Source organism: Eurypyga helias, unplaced genomic scaffold (genome assembly GCF_000690775.1).
Source record: "Eurypyga helias isolate BGI_N326 unplaced genomic scaffold, ASM69077v1 scaffold824, whole genome shotgun sequence".
Classification (NCBI taxonomy): Eukaryota; Metazoa; Chordata; class Aves; order Eurypygiformes; family Eurypygidae; genus Eurypyga; species Eurypyga helias.
Genome location: NW_010246558.1, coordinates 10,337 through 29,177, shown reverse-complemented (window position 1 = coordinate 29,177; position 18,841 = coordinate 10,337). Strand labels below are relative to the sequence as shown.

At 51.5% G+C, this 18,841-nt stretch overlaps 1 protein-coding gene across 1 annotated transcript; it reads left to right on the top strand.

The window, feature by feature from the left end:
- The first annotated feature begins 13,309 nt into the window (after nucleotides 1–13,309).
- On the top strand, nucleotides 13,310–18,311 carry SPSB1 (splA/ryanodine receptor domain and SOCS box containing 1). The gene is made up of 2 exons (XM_010150420.1): nucleotides 13,310–14,137; nucleotides 17,685–18,311. Exons 1-2 carry the CDS (start codon nucleotides 13,444–13,446, stop codon nucleotides 17,810–17,812), a joined length of 822 nt encoding a protein of 273 aa, XP_010148722.1. The 5' UTR covers nucleotides 13,310–13,443; the 3' UTR covers nucleotides 17,813–18,311.
- The last annotated feature ends 530 nt before the right edge of the window (nucleotides 18,312–18,841 follow it).

Sequence of the window (18,841 nt, the reverse complement as noted above, 5' to 3'; positions counted from 1 at the left end):
TCTTATCTTGAAGGTAATTCTGTGTTCCTTTGAAACAAATCTGAGGGTTGGAAGCTCCTGGACCCTTCTTGCTCTGTTAACACGCAGACCCCTCCTTGCCTGGGAACACCACTGGATGCTCTGTTAGGGTGGAAGGTGAAGCTGAGCTGCTCAAGGGGAGGCTGTACGTGGGGAGAGGGCGGCAGACATGGATGTTGGTGCATATTGCTGCCCTTCCAGCTGCTGATGAGCTGCAGTGCATGGCTCACGCTATCCCGAGGGTGCCAATCACATCTGTCAAGGTGGAGCGCAGCAGGGGAAGGAGCTGAGGGGAACACAAGTCTTCAGACACCTCGTGGTGGTAGTGATCTGTGTCCTCTAGCCAGACTATTTCCCAGGCTTCCTGCCTTCAGAGACTTGTACTGAGCGTGAGGTTTGTTGTATGAACATCCAGCTTCTGGCTTTCATCTCTTAAAAAGAAAAGCTCTGTTCCTGGAAGGTGTGATAGTCCCTCAAGGGTGATGTGGCTCAGCTGCAGGCATTGGGAGGGTTGTTTCCAAGGGAGAGCTGAAGCATAACCCCCCTCGTAGGAAGGGCAACTGGTAGATAAGGCTGAGCCACAGCAGTGCTCCTGTAGCAGGTGACATCAGGGACTTGAGCCATGGCTTGCTTGTCCAATGGGCAGGATATGGAAGAAAAGGTAGTTCTTTCAACATGCCAAGTGATGACAGACATCTGATGCAGCAGGTTATGGGTCCCAGATCTCACTTGAGCTCTTTGCCCTAGCCCTTACTCTCCTGGAAAAGGGTAGAGACCAGATGCTTTTGGACATAAATTGCAAAAGGAAGTTTTTTGGAAGTGGCAATGGTTTTATGTCAGCCTGGTTTTACAGAAACTACTGGACTTGCTGAGGGAAGTCCCAGGAGGCTTTTTTGCCCATAGGCAGGTGCTGGAAGCGTTGAAGAATCTGACCGGCTTTCATGTTAGGAAGCCTAAACTTGATTTAAAGAACCTGTCATGACAACATTGCCATGACATGGCAAGCTCCTGCTTCGGATGCACGTGCAGGGGTGTTGACTTCTGAAAACATCCTTTTGTTTAATGAACAGAATGGTTTCTTAAACAGCGTGGAAAAAAATCACTTCCTCAGTGACTCAACTGTCTCCTCTTGTGAGGTTTTTGTCTTCAGTGGTGACATCCTCAGTCTCCACAGACCTCAGGACAGGAAAGACCTGAATCTACAGCTGAAGCTGTGAAAGATCTACTGGGTCTTTATACGTGAGGATGTAACTTGCGTCCTCTCTTTCAACAGTTCAGAAGTGTTGAAAAGATGAAGAGATGAATGGGTAAATGTTGTAGAGGAATGCTGAGGCTTTCCCATGTGGCAAGGTAAGACCAGCGCTTGGGAGCTAAACGTGTGTTTGTTTTGCATAGAGTGACTCCCTGGGAAGAAGACACAAACAGCTAGTGCAAGAGGCTGAACTACAGTCACTTGTTCAGGATGTTTTTGTTGTGAGGATTAACACTAAGTTTGACCTGAAACTGGCCGATTAAGAAACTGTCATGACTTGAACAGGGAGGAAGATGTGTAACCCTGAGTATAGGGAGCTCTGTCACCATGAGGCTTGTCAAGCATAGGAACAGGTTGCCCAGAGGTGGTACAGTCTCTGTTTTTGAAGGCTTACAAGAGTAAACTGGATAAATCGGAGTAACCTAATCTGACCCTGCTTTGAGGAAGAGATTGCAACAGACATCCTGAGGCCCTTTTCAGTGGGAATTAGTCTGATTCTGTGCAATAAGCCTGTTACAGACATCTTGCTGTGATATTACCAGAGTTCAGCTCTCGAAGCAGGTAGGCTGTTTTATTAGTTGATAGACAACAAGACTTATCCTGTGTGGCCAGGCTAGAAACTGGGATTATTGGTTGGTTGTTTCCCAGCTTGTCTAAAAGCTCTCATAACCAATTTCTGTCCTACAAATTGCCCTGAAACACAGAGGGGATTACTTGTTTCAAGTCTCAGCATTGCTACTAAAACTTCTTTATTTCTTAATTAGTCTTGTATTAAGGCTGGAAAAAAGCTTTTTTTTTTTTTGTCTCAATGTCAGAGGTGAGCTACAAAACCAAATTTGACCCTTATTTAACTTCACAGCTGCCCCCTGTCCTGCAGCATTGCTGAACACTTAGTAGTGGCAAGTCCTTCTGCTTCCACAGTAGTATTGTTCCCCTTAGAGCAGGCTGCCCTTGGAAGGACACCAGTGTTTCTGGGCTCTAAAAGCTGCCACATAAGCTCGCTTTATGCTCTGAGCCCATCTATCCCTGTGTCAGAGGTTTCTACAGTCATCATACGGGTTTATTTTGTTGTAGACACTGGCAGTACTTGGTACCATGCTGTGCCTCTGAATCCTTTGGAAACTTGTTGCAGTGCTGTGGGCTGGACAGTGGATCTGACGCTTGCTCGTTTGTCCCTTCTGGGATTCTGGAAGAATGTGGTAGGAGAAACAGAACTGAGGGATCCAAAAGCAGACAGTGTACTGACCAAGCAGATTCCCTTGATTTCTGGATTTATAGGTGTCTTTGACCCTCCAACTCACTAATGAACAAGCCAGCAAAGGAGTTAAAGCAGCTAACGGAGTTCTGGCCCCCGAGCCCACTCCCCGCTGATGCCCTGAGCATGCCGTGCTATGGGATGCGATCCCCCCTGGGTCGGGCTGGGTTGGCTGGCTGAGCTCTCTGCCCCCCACACTGCCTGCAGGGAGAGAGTTGGGAGTGTAGTGACTATTGGAAGCTGAGAAGGGCCTTGAATTTGGTACAAGCGCTTCCTGGCGCCAGCCAGAAGGACACCTCATCAGCACTCTCCTCAGTAAACCCAGGAACAGCTTCGTACCAGCCACTGCGAAGGAAGTGAACTCTCTCCTGACTAAAGCCAGCACAGCTGGTCACATGTAGAAAGAGAGCAGTGGCGCAGAGGTCCTCAACTGCACAAAGCTCCCGAGTTACAGAATGAGTTTTCTTATGTCTCCTGATGGCACTGTAACGGTATCTGATCGGGTGGATGGTGCTCGGGAAACTCATCAGCTCCTGAATGAGGGACTTGCTGCTTTGCTCCCTGAAAAAAGAGCAGGAGGCATGCGTGGATCGATGGGAGTCTTTCCGCATCCCTCCTCCTGGCTGGGGTGGGTTGGCTGTGACAGTCAGGGTCAACAGTGACCACATGCAGGCTGTAAAAAAGGATGAGAGGGACAAAGTTGAAAATGGAGCGTGGTGGTTGAATGTGAGGTGAAGGATGCCAGCTGAGCTGCTGAGGATGCAAATGTAAATAAGCTGTAAAACTGGAGGAGAATGTCGGGGACAAATTAGCTTTCTGTGAGGAGGAACTGAATACTGTCCTGCTGGGTATCCAGCATGCTGGGCCTTGGAATTTCCTCCTCAGTAGCTGGCTGGCTGAGGCACAGTCTGCGATCCTGTTTGCCTCTTGCCTCAGTTATCTCCCTGCGACGCTTTCACTGCCCTCCTCGTACGACGTGTTTTCTCCTACCCTCTGGGGTAGGTTGGTAGCGGTATGGCTGCCCGGCTAGATCTGGGGAATGCTGGCCCAAGAAGGGACGTGCTGAAGCTCCCCCAGCTGGGTGGCAGAGCAGCAGGGGTGGAACACAACCTCTGCTCTGCACCGCGCGGCGCTGGTTTTGCTGTGACTGAGGGGGCCGTGCTGGCAGAGGACAGCTTTCTGTTCTGGTGCTGCAGGAATCGAACGCTCCGCTCGCAGGGAGCCGAGCGGCACTGCTGGGAGGGACCGAGCATCACTTGCTTCTAGCACATGGCCCGCATCTCCACCGTGCTTTTTCCGTAGCACTGGTGAGCGGTACCAGACACTTGCACAACTTCCCCTCTGGCACAGAGGTATTTGATGTAGGTACATGCGCTGAAGCTCCAGACACAATAAACTTACTTGAGGGCAAGAGGCTGAGTAATCTGGTGCTTGGCAGCTGCTCTGTTGTGGGGATTTTTGCTGTACTGTTAGCAGTGCTTGTGACATCTCTAAATGAGAAGAGGAAGGAGGGGGCAGTAGCTGAGCAACCCTCATGAAAATAGCTGCAAGTGGTTTTCCTGAGAGAAGGAATCCTGCTGGATTCCACATGTCTCCTGACACTACCCTGTCTTGCTGCTTGTGCAGATTTCCATCCCTGCTCCTGTCTGCCGCCTGCCTTATTGAGAAAATGCTGCTTTTCAGGTCTTACTATACTTAAATCTGTGTGACCCTAACAGTGAGTGCTCAGTTCCTGTTCTCACCCAGGTATTAGTACTTGGTGTGTACTTGGTGACCTCAGCTCTGGATGGGCTCTGTGTTTGTGGAGGTGGTGTGCGTTACTGTATTCTGCCCTCTGAAAGCAGCACTGCAGCTATCCTGGAAAAAGCTAGGACTTGTAAACTAGCACTTCCAGCCGTTGGGATGCCATGGTTTTACTCTTAAGCTTACGACAAGCCCGACCACGCTGCTTCCCCCGTTCCGTCAAACACGCAGCGTGCGAGGAAGGCTTTCGAAAAACTTGCCTCTAGGCAGAGGCTGGCCAGAACAGGAGGCTGGCCTCCCGAGAACTGGGAGAGGGCAGCACAGGATGCAGCTGTACGAGTGTCTTTGCTCTGCCCTGCTGTCACCTCGGAAGGAGACAGAAGGGGAATTTTGGTAGGTGATTGCTGGGAACTTTACCAGGGATTTCTTTTAATGCAGCTGCGGCTCACACTGAACCGCAGTGATTCATTGTTAACCCCTTCGAGGGGAAATCGGCTCTTGGTTACGAAAACCTCTGGCCGTCAGGACAATCCTGCAGTCATAGCAAAAAAGTGCTCTTGGTAGAGGGAGGGGAGCTCTGGACAGAGGTAGCGCCTCAAGCTTCATTCTTTCCCCCCACCGCTCCCCTCCCCATCTGCTGGTTATCAGACACAACCAGTTATCCGGATACCGCAGTGGATGTGAGGGATGTGCAGTGTGGGCTGCAGACTGGTAAGTGGGGAAATAACTGAAAGTGGGGAGTTCTTGCGCAAGACGATGGCTTATTTTGGATTATGTGGGCTGCTTTAATTCAAATAGCTCTCAGCGTAAACATCTACTCCTTTAAATGTACGGTGGCTTAATTGTGGAGGAAATGCCTGTAGAAATACAGCCCGTCTTGGGATGTTAAAGCTCCGTGCTGGAGGGAAGGAGGGAGAACCATTAGGCAGGCACGGCAGCTTGGCCCAGTGCTGACTTTTCAAGCACCGGTGCTGAGCAGGTCACTGCTCCATCCGTGGAACGGCTCCTGGAGGGTAGTGGCTGTCAAAGTAATTGCTGCTGGCTTCTGCTCCTCTTGAGAGCTGTGGCAAATGTCTGCAGCACGGGGCAGTGAAACAGCTTGGGGAGCCGTGTCATCCTGGACTGGTTCCCTGCACCAGTCTTCAGTGTGACTGCGCCGATGCTCGCGCTGTACAGCGGTGTGAGGGGTGGGATGGGGAGGGCTGGGGTTGACCTTGCTCAGGGCAGGGACCTCTTCAGCCCTTTGTCATTCCTCATTCTCCTGACACTGCTTGGACTGTCCTTTGATAACTTTGCATTTAGGTTTTAAGGCATGGTTCAGAGGTAGACTTTCTAAATACTTGCTCCTCTCTTGACATTGTGAGGATGGACTGAGTCCTGGGAATGCTGGGACTTCTTCCTGAGTAGCCATCTAACCGATGTGTCGTGAAGGTGAGCGCATTCGACACCGCGATGCTGGCTGCGTTAGCTCTTAGTTCTCTTGGAGCTGCGAAGCTCCTTGCACAGATAGAGTAACATCCTCGTTCTTGGGAAGAGCTTTTATCTAAGGGCAGTGGGATGTGGGATCTGAACAGAAGGCTCAGTGTAATCCTTGCTTACACAAGAATTTTAAGAAACTGGCTTGTTGGTGTGTGGCAGCAGAGAAGCAGCCTGGAGATGGCTGCTAAGGGCCGGGGTGGTTGCAAGACAAGTGCTGTTAGACAGTACTTGGTATGTCAGTCCCACAAACTAGTCTTGTGAGTGCAGCTTGTTTCTATTCTGCTTGCAGTGTGCCAAGCACATGCTTCAGCCTTACGGGGCTGCCAGCCTCCCTCCGGAGCAGTGCTTGCTTACGTGCAAATTCTCAATAACGTAAGGAAAAATGAATCAAAGGCGGTTGGACAGGGACAAAGGTGTAAAAAGGTGAACCTCCAGACCAGGTGAAGAAGCTTGCATGTGACCTTTCTTCCTGCTCCCTAGGTGACTTATTTTCCATAGTACTTAGTCCAGGAGCAGATCACAGACCATCTCTTGAGTGCACGTAAAGAAATCAGAGCTGTGAAAGACTGTGCCTTTTGCAAGTGACCTCTGGAGTTGCTATATCTGTGCTAGCCTGGTTTTTGCTCTTTGGAATAAACTCTCCCGAGACACTAGTCCTCTTTAAGGCTGAGACTGCGCTGAAGCAACCTGGGAGCAGCCTTCCGTAGCTCTATCAATCGGTCTTGATCTCAGTACAAGCAAACTCCATCCCAGGAAACGGGTTGTGGACAAGCGATGAGGAAAGCATCGCTTGTCTGATGGATGTAGCCTGGAGACGGTACCAGGAGCTAGAAGAATACGGTTTTGCCAAGTGTGACTGGTGAGATGAGAAGCTGGTGCGTGGGAAGTACATCTTGCTGGGTCTGGAAGAGATTTGATCTGGTGCTGCCCTGTGCTCTCATGGGCATCTGCACGCTGCAGCACGCAGAACTTGCTGTGCTGGTGGAACATGTTGTAGCTGGAGTGCAGTAGCCGCCTGTGAGCCGCTCAGAGCAGTGCGGAGGCTGTAAACAGCTCGCACCCCAGAGCGGCCGTGCGGAGTGGGAATCGGGCTGTACGTGAGGGCAGGGTAACCCCAGCAGCGTGGGAGCTCTTCTCCAGGCTCTGTCGTGGCTGCGCTGCTTTGTGCCCCTGCTGTCGCATCTCCCTGTGGCTTCTTTTCTTTTTCTTTTCTTTCCCTCTTCCCAAGTGGGGAACTGCATGGGTCTTCTGCTCCTGGAACACCTGGCTGCCAAACCACAGCTGGCTAGTGATTCTTCTGGAGGAGATGGATCTGGAGTACAGATCTGTGGCTCTAAGCCCAGCTTGACACACCTGATCAGCAGCAGCACGTCCCCACGGTCGCCTGTCCACAGCTTCTGCTCTGAAAACACGTGACATCTGCAGTCTGTGTGTATTGTTAACGTGAGAGCAACAGGCGAATGCTGAGCCGACTGTCATCTGGGATGTGACCATCTGTGTTGTGGCACCAAGCGTGAGGCAGATGCTGAGCGCTGCCTGGAACCCAAGGCCATCAAATCAGTCTTCTGGGCTTGTAACAGCTGCCCCTAAATGTGTGCTAGAATACAGTTGGAAGTTACTTCTGGAAAAGAGCACTTCACCAGTTGGCTACAAACAAATATGCTAGAGCTGCAGGAAGTTGGAGAGGTGTGAGGAGGGTCTGCTGCAGCTGTGGGACATGGGAGGGGACTCTGGCCAAATTCCTTGGTGCAGATCAGAGGTCAGTTCAACGTGGGATGGCAAACTCGCGGCTCCATCCTGCCTTCTGGGGGAAGAGCTTTGGTTGCTGGCCTTCTGGCCTCTCCAGCCAGCTTTACTCGCTGTGCATGCTTTACCATGGCTTCTCTCAAGCCCCATGGCCAGTTCAGCAGCCCTGCTGAAGCTGTGTAATGCTGTAGTACAGGCAGCCCTGCGGTACGGGCACTTGCATGCCCGTGTGCCAATGTTCTGCAGTGCTAAGGGTGAGTTTGGAGTAAATTTCTGGTCTGCAACTCACATGCTGGGAAACCAGAGCCGCCTGTCGAACTCTGTGAACATCTGTATGTTATGCTGCCACTAAATGAACTGTTTCTAGCCAGAGTCTCGCTGTCCCTACTTGAACACGGGTTTTGCTCTGTAAAGGTGACAGACTATGAGTAAGCTTGCAAAGGAAATAGAAACATCAGACAAGGGGATGGGGAGCAACTGTGCTGTTCCTAATGAAGCCAGCAATAGTCACTGTTTAACCTATGTAGCTTTCTAATGCTGCTGTCTGCAGAACACGGCATCTGAAGTGTCCTCAAGGTAGTGCTGGAAAAGGTACTGGAAGAATTGCTTCAGAGTACTGGTCTGAGTAGCCTGACCGTAGGAAGATGGACTAACAGTGCCTTGTGCCAGGAACGTCGTGGCTTGCAGTGACCAGTCTTTGAAAACACTGCTCCCGTGTGCCTTATGGATGGCGTAACGGGCGCTCAGGCTGGCTTCCTCTGTTTCTCAAGGGAAGCAGGGATCTGGGTGAGAGACTTTACTACCATTTGTCCTTTGAGGAAGGAAGGTCTCCAGCCCAACACTTCTGTTACGAGAGAGTCCTTGCTCCACTACCCTATGGAGTATGCTCGGGTGTGTGGGTTGGATGTGAGGTCATGGACTGCTCGGGTGGACGGAGCCGTTGTCAGCGTGGCGTGCTGATCCTAGCGCTGTGCCTGTGGGTACGTGTTAGTCGTGGGTGGGAGAGGCTGTGGAAGAGTATGTGTTCCACTGTGGTTCTGAAGGCTTATTAGGGAGGACTGTCACTGAGTACAGGGATTGAGTGAAAGGAGAACTCCACTCCAGATATTTGACCACTTTAAGTCTGGATACCCACCCAAGCTGGTATTGCCAGAGCAGGCGAATGGCTGGCGTCTGCCTCTGAGCAGCTGTCTTGATGACCTTTGAGGAAACGTTGTGCAGTCCGTATGACCTGGGGAGGTACCTTACACAGAGCTGAGGGAGTCTCATGGCCTTTCTGAAACATCCACTGAACTTCCTCCGAGGCCTGGGGCATACAGGGAAGCTGGGAGGGGACTTTTTACAAGGGCCTGTAGTGACAGGACAAGGAGTAATGGGTTTAAATTGGAAGTGGGGAGGTTTAGATTGGATATCAGGAAGGAATTCTTCCCGCAGAGGGTGGTGAGGCACTGGGGCAGGTTGCCCAGAGAAGCTGTGGATGCCCCATCCCTGGAAGTGTCCAAGGCCAGGCTGGATGAGGCTTGGAGCAACCTGGGCTAGTGGAAGGTGTCCCTGCCCATGGCAGGGGGTTGGAACTGGATGATCCTTAAGGTCCTTTCCAACCCAAACTGTTCTGTGATTCTATGAAAACCAGCTCAGTTCATGCTTCGCACTGAAAGTGATATCTTGGTTTCTCTGCGACCAAAACTGACGTTGGTAACTGGCCTGTAATAGGAGCAAAGATCTCTGGCAGGATCTTGGGGAACTCCTCTCGTCTGAGTTGCTTCCATCATTACAAATACGTTGCCAAGTAGCCTGTATTCTGCTTTGCAGTGTTCTCGGCGAGGAGATGCGGCACTGCAGTTAACGGGAAGTGACTGGGTAGGTGGACAGTGGAAACTTGCTGGAGTGGTTTCTACTAAGCGGCTTAGTTGAGGATGGGTGGTGGTTATTACTTTGGGTTTTACACGGGCATGCTTTTGCCTTCTTTGGACAGCAGCCCTTCCTGGTATGTCTCAGGGTGGGCATGCTTGCGCTCGCTGCTTCATGTACAGAAGAGCAGAGCTCTCGGTGTCTGCTGAGTATGCAACCGAAGCCGTGGCTTAGCAAGGCAGCTTGTGAACTTTGGCAGTGCTTGACTCACCTGGGCTACAAATAGTGTCTTCTCTCCCCAATCTCGAGCACGGTTACTTGTCAGGGGCCTCGTACTCTGCTGGGGGACTCTCCTTTTTGCCGTTGGCTGGGACACGTGCCATCTTTCTTAATTCTCTTGCCCAACCTCTTGTGATCCCGGGGACTGCAGTTTCACTTTCTGGGGAGGCCACGCAGCCGTGCCAACAGCTAAATCTGCTGAGCCAAGCTGCTTTTGCTAGTGGGGCTGAGGAAGTTGCCCCTGTGGCAACCTTCTCTGCGCAGGGCAAGATAGCAGCGAGGCTGACGGCGCTGCCCAACCCAGTGCCGCACAGCGAGGGTTGCCTGCCCAGTCCTGGTCTGTGTAAAACTGCAGCACTCAAGCTAGCGCCGACTGAGGTGTTAGTGCCGGTGCTCCTGTCATCTGTTCCGTAGCTGCTTGGTCCCTGCTAGCCCAGCACTGGACAACCTCAAGGGCGTAAGTGAGCTTGCTTTTTTCCCAAGGTCTGATCAGTGTTTGGGGTGGGAGGGGTGCTAGAGCCAGGCTGCTGGTGGAGTGATTGCAGGGGTGCTGGATGGGGTGTCACAGCCTTCCTGTGACCAGGCTCTGCAGAAACACCCAGTGCAAGTCAGGTGGTGTATGTTTGATGAGGAGAATTAATGACGGGGAGCAGAGCGTCCTGGCTCCGAGGCTGATGTTTGAATGCTGTTTACAGCGTGCGAGTTCTCTCCACCCCAGTTAAAGCAGTGCTACAACCCATCTTTAGCTTGGTTTTGCTAAGGACTGTGTGAGCAGGGGATCTCTGCTCAGAACCACCGGGGAGGAAGGGGAAAACCTCTGGTGTTGGAGCAGCTGCTGGAGATCTGTTAAAGAAGGGTGAGCACTGTGAAGGGCCTTTGTGCGGAGTCCATACGTGGACAGCTGGTGTCTGAAGGATGTGAAAGGCGACCCCAGGTGAGCTGCTGCCAGCAGGTTACTCGGCAAACCAGGCAGAGTGTAGCTCTGGCTTCTGGGGTGAACACTGAGCCCAAGAAAATGGACTAAGTTTACTTAATATTTTTCTAGTGAAATAACCATTTCCAGTTGGAACAAGTCCAGAGGAGGCCATGGAGATGATGAGAGGGCTGGAGCACCTCTGCTATGAAGAAAGGCTGAGAGAGTTGGGTTTCTTCAGCCTGGAGAAGAGAAGGCTCCAGGGAGACCTTATAGCAGCTTTCCAGTACCTGAAGGGGCTACAAGAAAGCTGGGGGGGGCTTTTTACAAGGGTCTGTAGTGACAGGACAAGGGGGGATGGGTTTAAACTGAAAGAGGGAGGTTGAGAAGGGACATGAGGAAGTAATTCTTCCTGCAGAGGGTGGGGAGCACTGGGACAGGTTGCCCAGAGAAGCTGTGGATGCCCCATCCCTGGGAGTGTCCCAGGCCAGGCTGGATGAGGCTTGGAGCACCCTGGTCTAGTGGAAGGTGTCCCGGCCCATGGCAGGGGGGTTGGAAGTGGATGATCTTTAAGGTCCCTTCCAACCCAAACCGTTCTGTGATTTTGAGACTTGTTGCAGTGTTGTGAGACAGCCTCTGGGAGATGGTTACAACAGTGTACTTGAACCTGTACGTGAGCAGCTCAGGTTGTGTCTGTGTTTGCTTGCATTTGGGATCCTTGGTTGGCAATTTTGCTGTTCCTTAGGCTTGCAGGGCAAGGGAGCCTGCGCCCTTTGAGGCTGGGAGTGCCTGTGGCATGGAAACACTTGGGCCCAAGCACCTGAGTTTTGGGGCAGAACAAATAAATTATGTGTGGGAGGTGGTGGTGTGCTGGCATCCAGTGACTGTGCCGTCCCTCAGCTGGTTTTGCTGCTACCTCCTCATTTTCACCTCACATGACTCAGGATCTGTTTTGCTGCTGTGGATGGTACTTGGGTAACTTGCAGGATGTCTCAGTGACCTCACCAGCTGATACTGTGATTGGGCTGTATTTAAATGGCAGTTTAACAAACCTTCTGTCCATCGGTGCTGTACGTCTGAGGTCCCAGAGGAGTTCACAAAGCGATGCTGCTGCCTAGTAATGTGCATTGGGATGCAGTTTTTAAAGAGCCTCAGGCATTTTCCTCTCCATACTTGGGGGAAAAAAAAGGAGGGAAGTAAAGAAGTCGTCTTGTCTTTATTTAAGACCTATGAGATTTGAGCTCACTGTTCCCATGTTATGCCCAGGACCAGTAGCAAAACGCGTAGGGGAGGTGGTGAACTGGTCCCTAACGCAGCGCACAGACGAGCCTTCCCTGTCACCCTCCAGCTGCAGCCTGGCTGCTTGTGTCCAGTAACCTTCTTTCTAAAGCAGATCTGATTCATGTTGTTTCCTGTGCCAGATGAGGTCCTCGGTTGTGAGTAAGTGTTGTGCCTGTAGCTGGCAGGAGCTCTGCAGGATTGCCTCACTTCAGGAAATGTTAAAATAACACTTTTTTTTCTTAGAAAGCTAGTTCGCTCCCCTCCCACTTCTAATGCTCCCAATAGCTGCCCCCAGTTTGGCAGCTGCCTGAGAGGGTTGTTTGCGTTGCTGAGGGAGAGCGGAGGCTCTCTGGTGGATGTAGTGCCGGAGGAGAGGGATGCCGAGTGAACCAGGATCTCTAGCCAAGCTGGCTTAAACTTTTGAGAGGTTTCTCTGAAATCTGGAAAGAAAACTGCTAAACTGTGAGAAACATCTTGCTCCTCCCCTGGACTCTGTGTCTGAAGCTGTTTGGTGGGTGTTTTTTTTCCTCTTGGGGAAGAGAAGCTGCTCATTTGAGATGAACAGTACAGCAGGTTTATCTCCTCTTGACTGGAGGAGTTCGGTGGGGCCGGCAGTAGCAATAGGTGCTGGAATGGGTGTCCCCCGGGGCTGCACCCCGCAGGCTGTGTCTGCTGGTCTGGACCTGCAGTCAGACCTCCAAGGTACTTAAAGCAGCTTTGGTGGGGTTGGAGAGAATCGTCTCCTCAAACCTGTATCGACGGCGGCGAGGTGCTGTGCTAGCTGACCTCTGGAAGGTTGGTAACTCCAGATGGAGAAGCTGTTGTTGTTCCTGTCGTTGTTCCTGCTGGCTGCCGCCTTGTTTGGTCGCTGCTATGGGGAGATGGCTTGTGTGCTTTGGGTCTCTTCTGGAACTGCTTGCGCTGAGGGAAGGAAACCGTTCATGGCCAGATGGCAACAACTGGCAATACTTGTGTGTGTCTGCAGTGTGTAGCCATGAAGGCAGCACGGAAAAACTTGAGTCTCAAGTCTTGCTGTGTACAAGATTTGGGGTCTTCCGCACTGAATAAACTCTTTTCTGGAATTTTCCAGCCTGGGCAGCATACAGGTGATCATGATGTAAAAGCAAGGTTTGCTGAAGGCAGGCTAAATCCAGATGTGTGCTTGTACGGTTTAGTGATGCAGTAATAAGGAGCAGTGTGTTACCTGTACAGAGAAGATGCGCTTTGGTGGCTGAATCTATACCTTCCTTAGGCAAAGAAGCAGCCACTCGAGCCTTTCTGAAGGAGGCATTAGGAACTCAGTACCTGACTGTCTGGTCTCGGTGCTGTCTCTGCGGTGCAGGGTGCGTAAGGAGCATGCAACACCCCTCCTTGCTGGTGGAAGGGCAAGACCGGCTGTCAGGATAAACAGATGACCTGTGCTCTGCAAGTGTTGCACACGGGCTGTGTGTGCTAATGTGTGACTGTCTCTTGTTTTTCTTTCCATCCATCAGGCCATACTGACTGGTGCATCTTAACAAGGTCTCCTGGCAACCTCTTTTGGAGAGCTGGATGACAGCAGGAGCGGCTGGGTAAATCGATGAGCTTGCCTTGGGAGCCTTTACATAGGCAAAATCGGATCACACGATGGGTCAGAAGGTCACAGGTGGGATAAAGACTGTGGATATGAGAGACCCTGTGTACAGGCCTCTGAAACAAGAGCTCCAAGGACTCGACTACAGCAAACCCACACGTCTGGATCTGCTACTGGACATGCCTCCGGTATCCTATGAAGTCCAGTTACTGCATTCATGGAACAACGACGATCGCTCGCTGAATGTCTTTGTGAAAGAGGACGACAAACTCATATTTCACCGGCATCCGGTGGCTCAGAGTACGGACGCCATCAGAGGCAAAGTGGGATATACGCGAGGACTGCATGTGTGGCAGATCACGTGGGCGATGCGGCAGCGAGGCACTCATGCTGTGGTGGGGGTGGCAACAGCGGATGCCCCTCTGCACTCCGTAGGGTACACAACGCTGGTAGGAAATAACCATGAATCTTGGGGGTGGGACCTTGGGCGCAACAGACTGTACCATGATGGCAAGAACCAGCCAAGTAAAACCTATCCTGCCTTCTTAGAACCAGACGAAACTTTCATTGTGCCTGACTCCTTCCTGGTGGTTCTGGACATGGATGACGGGACACTGAGCTTCATTGTAGATGGGCAGTACATGGGTGTTGCCTTCCGGGGACTCAAAGGGAAGAAGCTGTATCCAGTGGTAAGCGCAGTGTGGGGACACTGTGAAATACGGATGCGCTACTTGAACGGACTTGACCGTGAGTATAACTCCCTCTATCTGTCCTAGCAGCACAGATCTCTGTGCCACTTCAGTCCGGGCTTACGAGACCATCCTGGGGAGGGTTCTCATTTTGCTGGAGGTGAGAATTTCGTGTCAGCAGTAGGAGTGCTGGATGCAGTTCTGAATCCTTAATGGCTAATTAAAGAAGTCTGGCTGTACGCATGTACTGTTACCAAGGCACTGCAGGGAGCACGCAGGCTTTGGGGGGGGTAGTATGGTGGGAGAAGGTTGTCTGTCTAAGGATGACAAACCTTTCCTTAAGGAATGTCCTTCTGACGGTTGCATTATTGGGAGTGTAATCCTGGGCTTCTTTACAGGGGACAGTCACCTTCCTTGAATGTCTAATGAAGGGACTTCTAATGCCTTGCAGGCAGGAGTGGGAAGATCTGTCCCTGTCTAAGGAAATGGGAATGTCTCATCTTTCCAAAAAGTAGCTCGTTTCTCTGCTGCTTTCAGGGCAGGGTGTATTCATTTCTGGTGTGGGGCTGGATACTGCAGCCAGCCCAACTTGCATGCCAGGCCTTGTACTAATAAGGACATTGATTTCTAGCTAAGCTTAGTAATAAATTTGGCTGTCCAAATGTGCTAAAGTCTGTTATCTCTCATAGTCAGAAGTTCCCGTTGGGCCAGACTGTGACTCAGCCCTCTGGGTAGGGTAGGGTGTAGGAGAGAGGTGAAGGAAGTGGACTAAAATCTGGATTTATGTTTACTGAAATAAATTTGGCAGTATTGATATGAAAAGAGTAGTGTTTCCCCTGCATTCCAGAACAGTGACTGCCCAAAGGCCGTAGCATACTGGGTGCTCTCATTTGTGCTTAGAACACGCTCTCATGCTGGGCCAGCAATGGCAAACCCCCAGCGCTGGTGACATGAGGTACAACAAAGCTGACCCTGGGCACCAGAATAACCAGGAAAGCCTTATGAATGGGTAGGAGCAAAATCCACAAGTGCTTTGAGGAACACGCTTCAACAGAGCAAGACCAAGCAGGGCTCTCGCAGAGCACTTTCTCACCGAAAAAAACCTGGCCTAGCCCGTCTGCCCCCACAGCTCAGGGAATGGCAGCAGCTCCAGTAACCAGGGTTTTTTTTCTGAAGGGTCAAAGCCAAAATCTGGAGCTCCCCTGAAAGCCAGCAAGTCCGTGGAGTTGTTGGCACAGAACCGCACTCGGCAAGGAAGCGGCCACTGCCAGTATTGGTCTGGCCTGTAGCGTTCTCAGCACAGGAGTGAATTGTGGGCGTAAGGCCAGGAATGACGGGACGCTGTTTTGGCACAGGCAGAAAGAAGGTGTCTGGCTCTAACCGCTTCTGAGCATTCAATAGCAACACTCTCCCGTGATTGTAGTGCTTGTGAATAGAAGGTCAGATACGTGTGTGCTTTCTCTTCTGGTCTCAAGATCCCCTGTGTTATTGCTGCAGATGGGGTGAGGACAGACTTGTTCTTAAGCTCGGTGGGAAGAAGATACTCTCCTTTTTAAGGTTGTTAAAGTGGAATGCATTTGTTAGGTTCATGTCTATAGGCTTTGAAGGTCAGGGCCCCTTGTCCTCTGTGATGCTGCCTAGATAGTGCCTCTGTCCCAGCTGTCTCCGTATGGAGCAGGAGGAATTGGGATAGGCTTGGAATACAGCATATTTGTACCCTAGTGATTTAAGAATAAGCTATGTTGGGAAGTGCCAAAGGACTTCTGCCAGTAATAGGCTTCGAGGCTTCTTTGGCAGTATCCAGCTCTGGGTGTGATGTTCAGCCCAGCGCAGAGCCCTGTCCCTGCGGAAGAAGCAGCATGGATCCTGGAGTAGGTCCTGAGCAGGTGAGACCAGCAGAACCTTGGGCTGATTGCAGCCACGTCTCCACACGTGGCGCAGAACATACATGACGAATGAGGGGGCTTGGGGAGCAGCCGCACTGCCCAACAGGTCTGCTTGCTCTCCATCCAGTGGGCAGTGTGAAGGAGGTATGTGGACAGAGGGAGGATTCCTCAGGAATAATTAACGCTTGAAGCGCTGGGAGAACTTTTGAAGAACTGCTAGAAAAAACATTCCAGTGCAGCTTCCCCTGGAGCAGGTAACAGCCTGTGGTGCACAGCAGGGAAGGGGGGAATAGGGCATTAGCAGCTCTGGCTGTGAACCTGAGGAGGAGACAGGCCAGTCGAGTGTGCCTTTCCTACTTTGGTACCAAGTCTCTCCTCAGCTAACAAACTCTCCTTCTCACAGACACTTTGCCAAAAATCAGATAAAAATTAGCTTTCTCCGCTTGTCGTTGGGAGTGTTTTCTGCATGGAGCAGTACGTCTGTTTAGCAGAATCTGGAGTGGCCTGATGAGAGGCTTCTGATAGGTCTTCTCTGAGTTTTTCTGTGTTAGCTGTTATCTTTGAACCTGGCAGGGACTTGCATCTGCCTTACTGACGGAATGAGTTCCTCTTAAAAGAAGCAGTGACTCCCATGCTCAGGAAAACGATGCTTCTCCTGTCACGGCTGTTCAGAGCAGTGTGAACAGGCAGATGCGCTTGGCTCGTAGTGATGCTGGGGCTGCTGGCATCTGTCAAGGTTCCTGAAAACTGCAGCTCCTCAGCCAAACTCTTCTGGTCCTGTGGGTGTTTTGAGGGGTCTCTTCAGCCCGAGGTGTCTGTAAAGGAAGCTTTCTAATGGGGCATGCCGAGCCCTCAGGCTGTTAGAAGGATGTCCCGTTACTTGCTTAATTTGGGATGTCCTTGTTAGCCTTCTCCTGGGGGGAGAGAAGCCCCTTGGGCGTGAGCAGCAGACTGTAAAGGTGAGCGTTGACAGACTTTGCAGCAGAAGTGGTGAGACGCTGTGTTTTCCTCCTGTGCAGCCGGGATGTGTTAACTCTGACTTTGACCACAGTCCCCTGGATGTTGTTCAGCATCAAAGGGCCCCACGTGCCATTCCCGAGAAGCTAGTATTGTCTTGTTTGGTGTTTGTCAGTACAGGATGCAGAAAAGGATGGCCAAGGCCTCTGTCTTTCCCAGGCGTGATCCAGGGGGGAATCCTCTAATAGCACAACACAAGCAGTGACGTGAAGCTTTGATGGATGGCTTGGTTTTTTGTGGGAAGTATGTGGTACAGACAAAGGGGTTGAAAGCTGTTACATCCTACTGTACAAGGAACAGATCGCTGTACTTTCTGGGTGTCTGTACCACGTGGGGCTACGGAACTGCCTGCTGCAGTCTTTTACTTCAGCTGGTCTCTTACGAAGGCCTTTGGCTACTCCAGTAAGAGGCACAGGCTAGAGGATCTGTTCTGACTTGAATGAATGGTGTTGCAGAGGGCATTTCAGCGGGGTTTTTGCACGCACGTGTGGCTTAACCTCCACAGAAGCATCCTGCTTTGCCTGTGTATCCGCGGAGCTGAAGCTGCTGGTATGTGAATGCTGAATGGCTTGACTCCTGTAAACATGCCAGGCTTTTCCTGCTCGGTCTTTTTTGGGGGGGGGCAGGGGAAGATTTTTAGGACTAGCAAAATGAATGCGCAGCTTGTGTTGGGATGTTCATGTCTTGGGTCTCTCTTCCCAGCTGAACCACTGCCTTTGATGGACTTGTGCCGGCGAGCTGTGAGGCTCGCTCTGGGCAAGGAAAGACTGAATGAGATCCCCACACTGCCACTGCCAGCCTCCCTCAAGAGTTACCTGCTCTACCAATGACCTTCGTCTTCAAGGATGAAAGAGTTGGAACCAAGGCAGAACATCTGGAGCTGACCCCTGGGCAATGGGTTCTCCACCCTCACGTCATCGCTACTGTTGGAACTCCTTGGCCAAAGTACTCCCACCACTGCTTAAGTGTCCCTGCGCCCTTAACTGGCGAGCTCTCGCGTAATCCTTGTTTCACAACGGAGTGTTTTGTTCTTTGGAAGTCACTTTCTCAGCACGCGTACAGAAGGAACACTTCCAGAAGCTCTGTGCTTCCCTCATTCTCCTGAGAAAAGGCTGTGCTGCATCCTTTAGGTTGCAGAGCCTAGGATAGAATGATTTTTCTGTACTTCAGGGAAGAACTTAATCTGGGGAAAGGAAGGCATTAGGAGTAGAAATGTTCAGACCAGGTCCTAAGAATGGAAAGGCACAGGGTGGCAGCAGAGTTGGGAAGAGTCTGGAATACCAAGAATTAATTGCTGAGTTTTTAAAAACCAAAAAACCCCCCAAACCCTGAGACACCAAACCCAAAAACCCTTCCACCAGGACACTTCTTAACTTGGAGAAGGTGGTCATGTCACTACTGTGTCTCTGCCAGGACTCCTCGCCGCGTTCCGATGCTACTTCATCGGCAGTGAATCCTGCTTTCCTGTTCATGGCCATCGCTTTCTCTGCTTTCCTGCTCCAGTCTCTGTCCTGCCTCTTAGTGGGCTTGACTCAGCTGCTCGAGCAGTCACACCGTGCCTTCACCTGCCCTCTTCCTGACTTAAAACTGCGGGCTTCAGTCAGGAGTCGCGAGCTGCCTGCTGATGTGGGGCCAGGGAGGGGTCAGACGCCTGCAGTAGGGTGAGAGGGGCTGTCTGAGCTATTTCTTACACGGCTGTAGGTGCTGCTGCCCGAGCTCTGCCTTCTGTGCAGCCTGTTCCTGTTGAGCGCCGGGAGAAACGTCCCCGTGTGTTTCTCTGCTGGGGAATTCGCCGCTTGGGCATCCCAACCAGGCTTTCTTCTGTCACAGACTGTAGGCACACCCTCCACTTACCTGTG

Coding starts and splice junctions, on each gene's coding strand:
- SPSB1 (XM_010150420.1), top strand. CDS start 13,444: ATGGGTCAGAAGGTCACAGGTGGGATAAAGACTGTGGATATGAGAGAC. Junction 14,138..17,684: donor CTACTTGAACGGACTTGACC/GTGAGTATAACT, acceptor CTCTCTTCCCAG/CTGAACCACTGCCTTTGATG.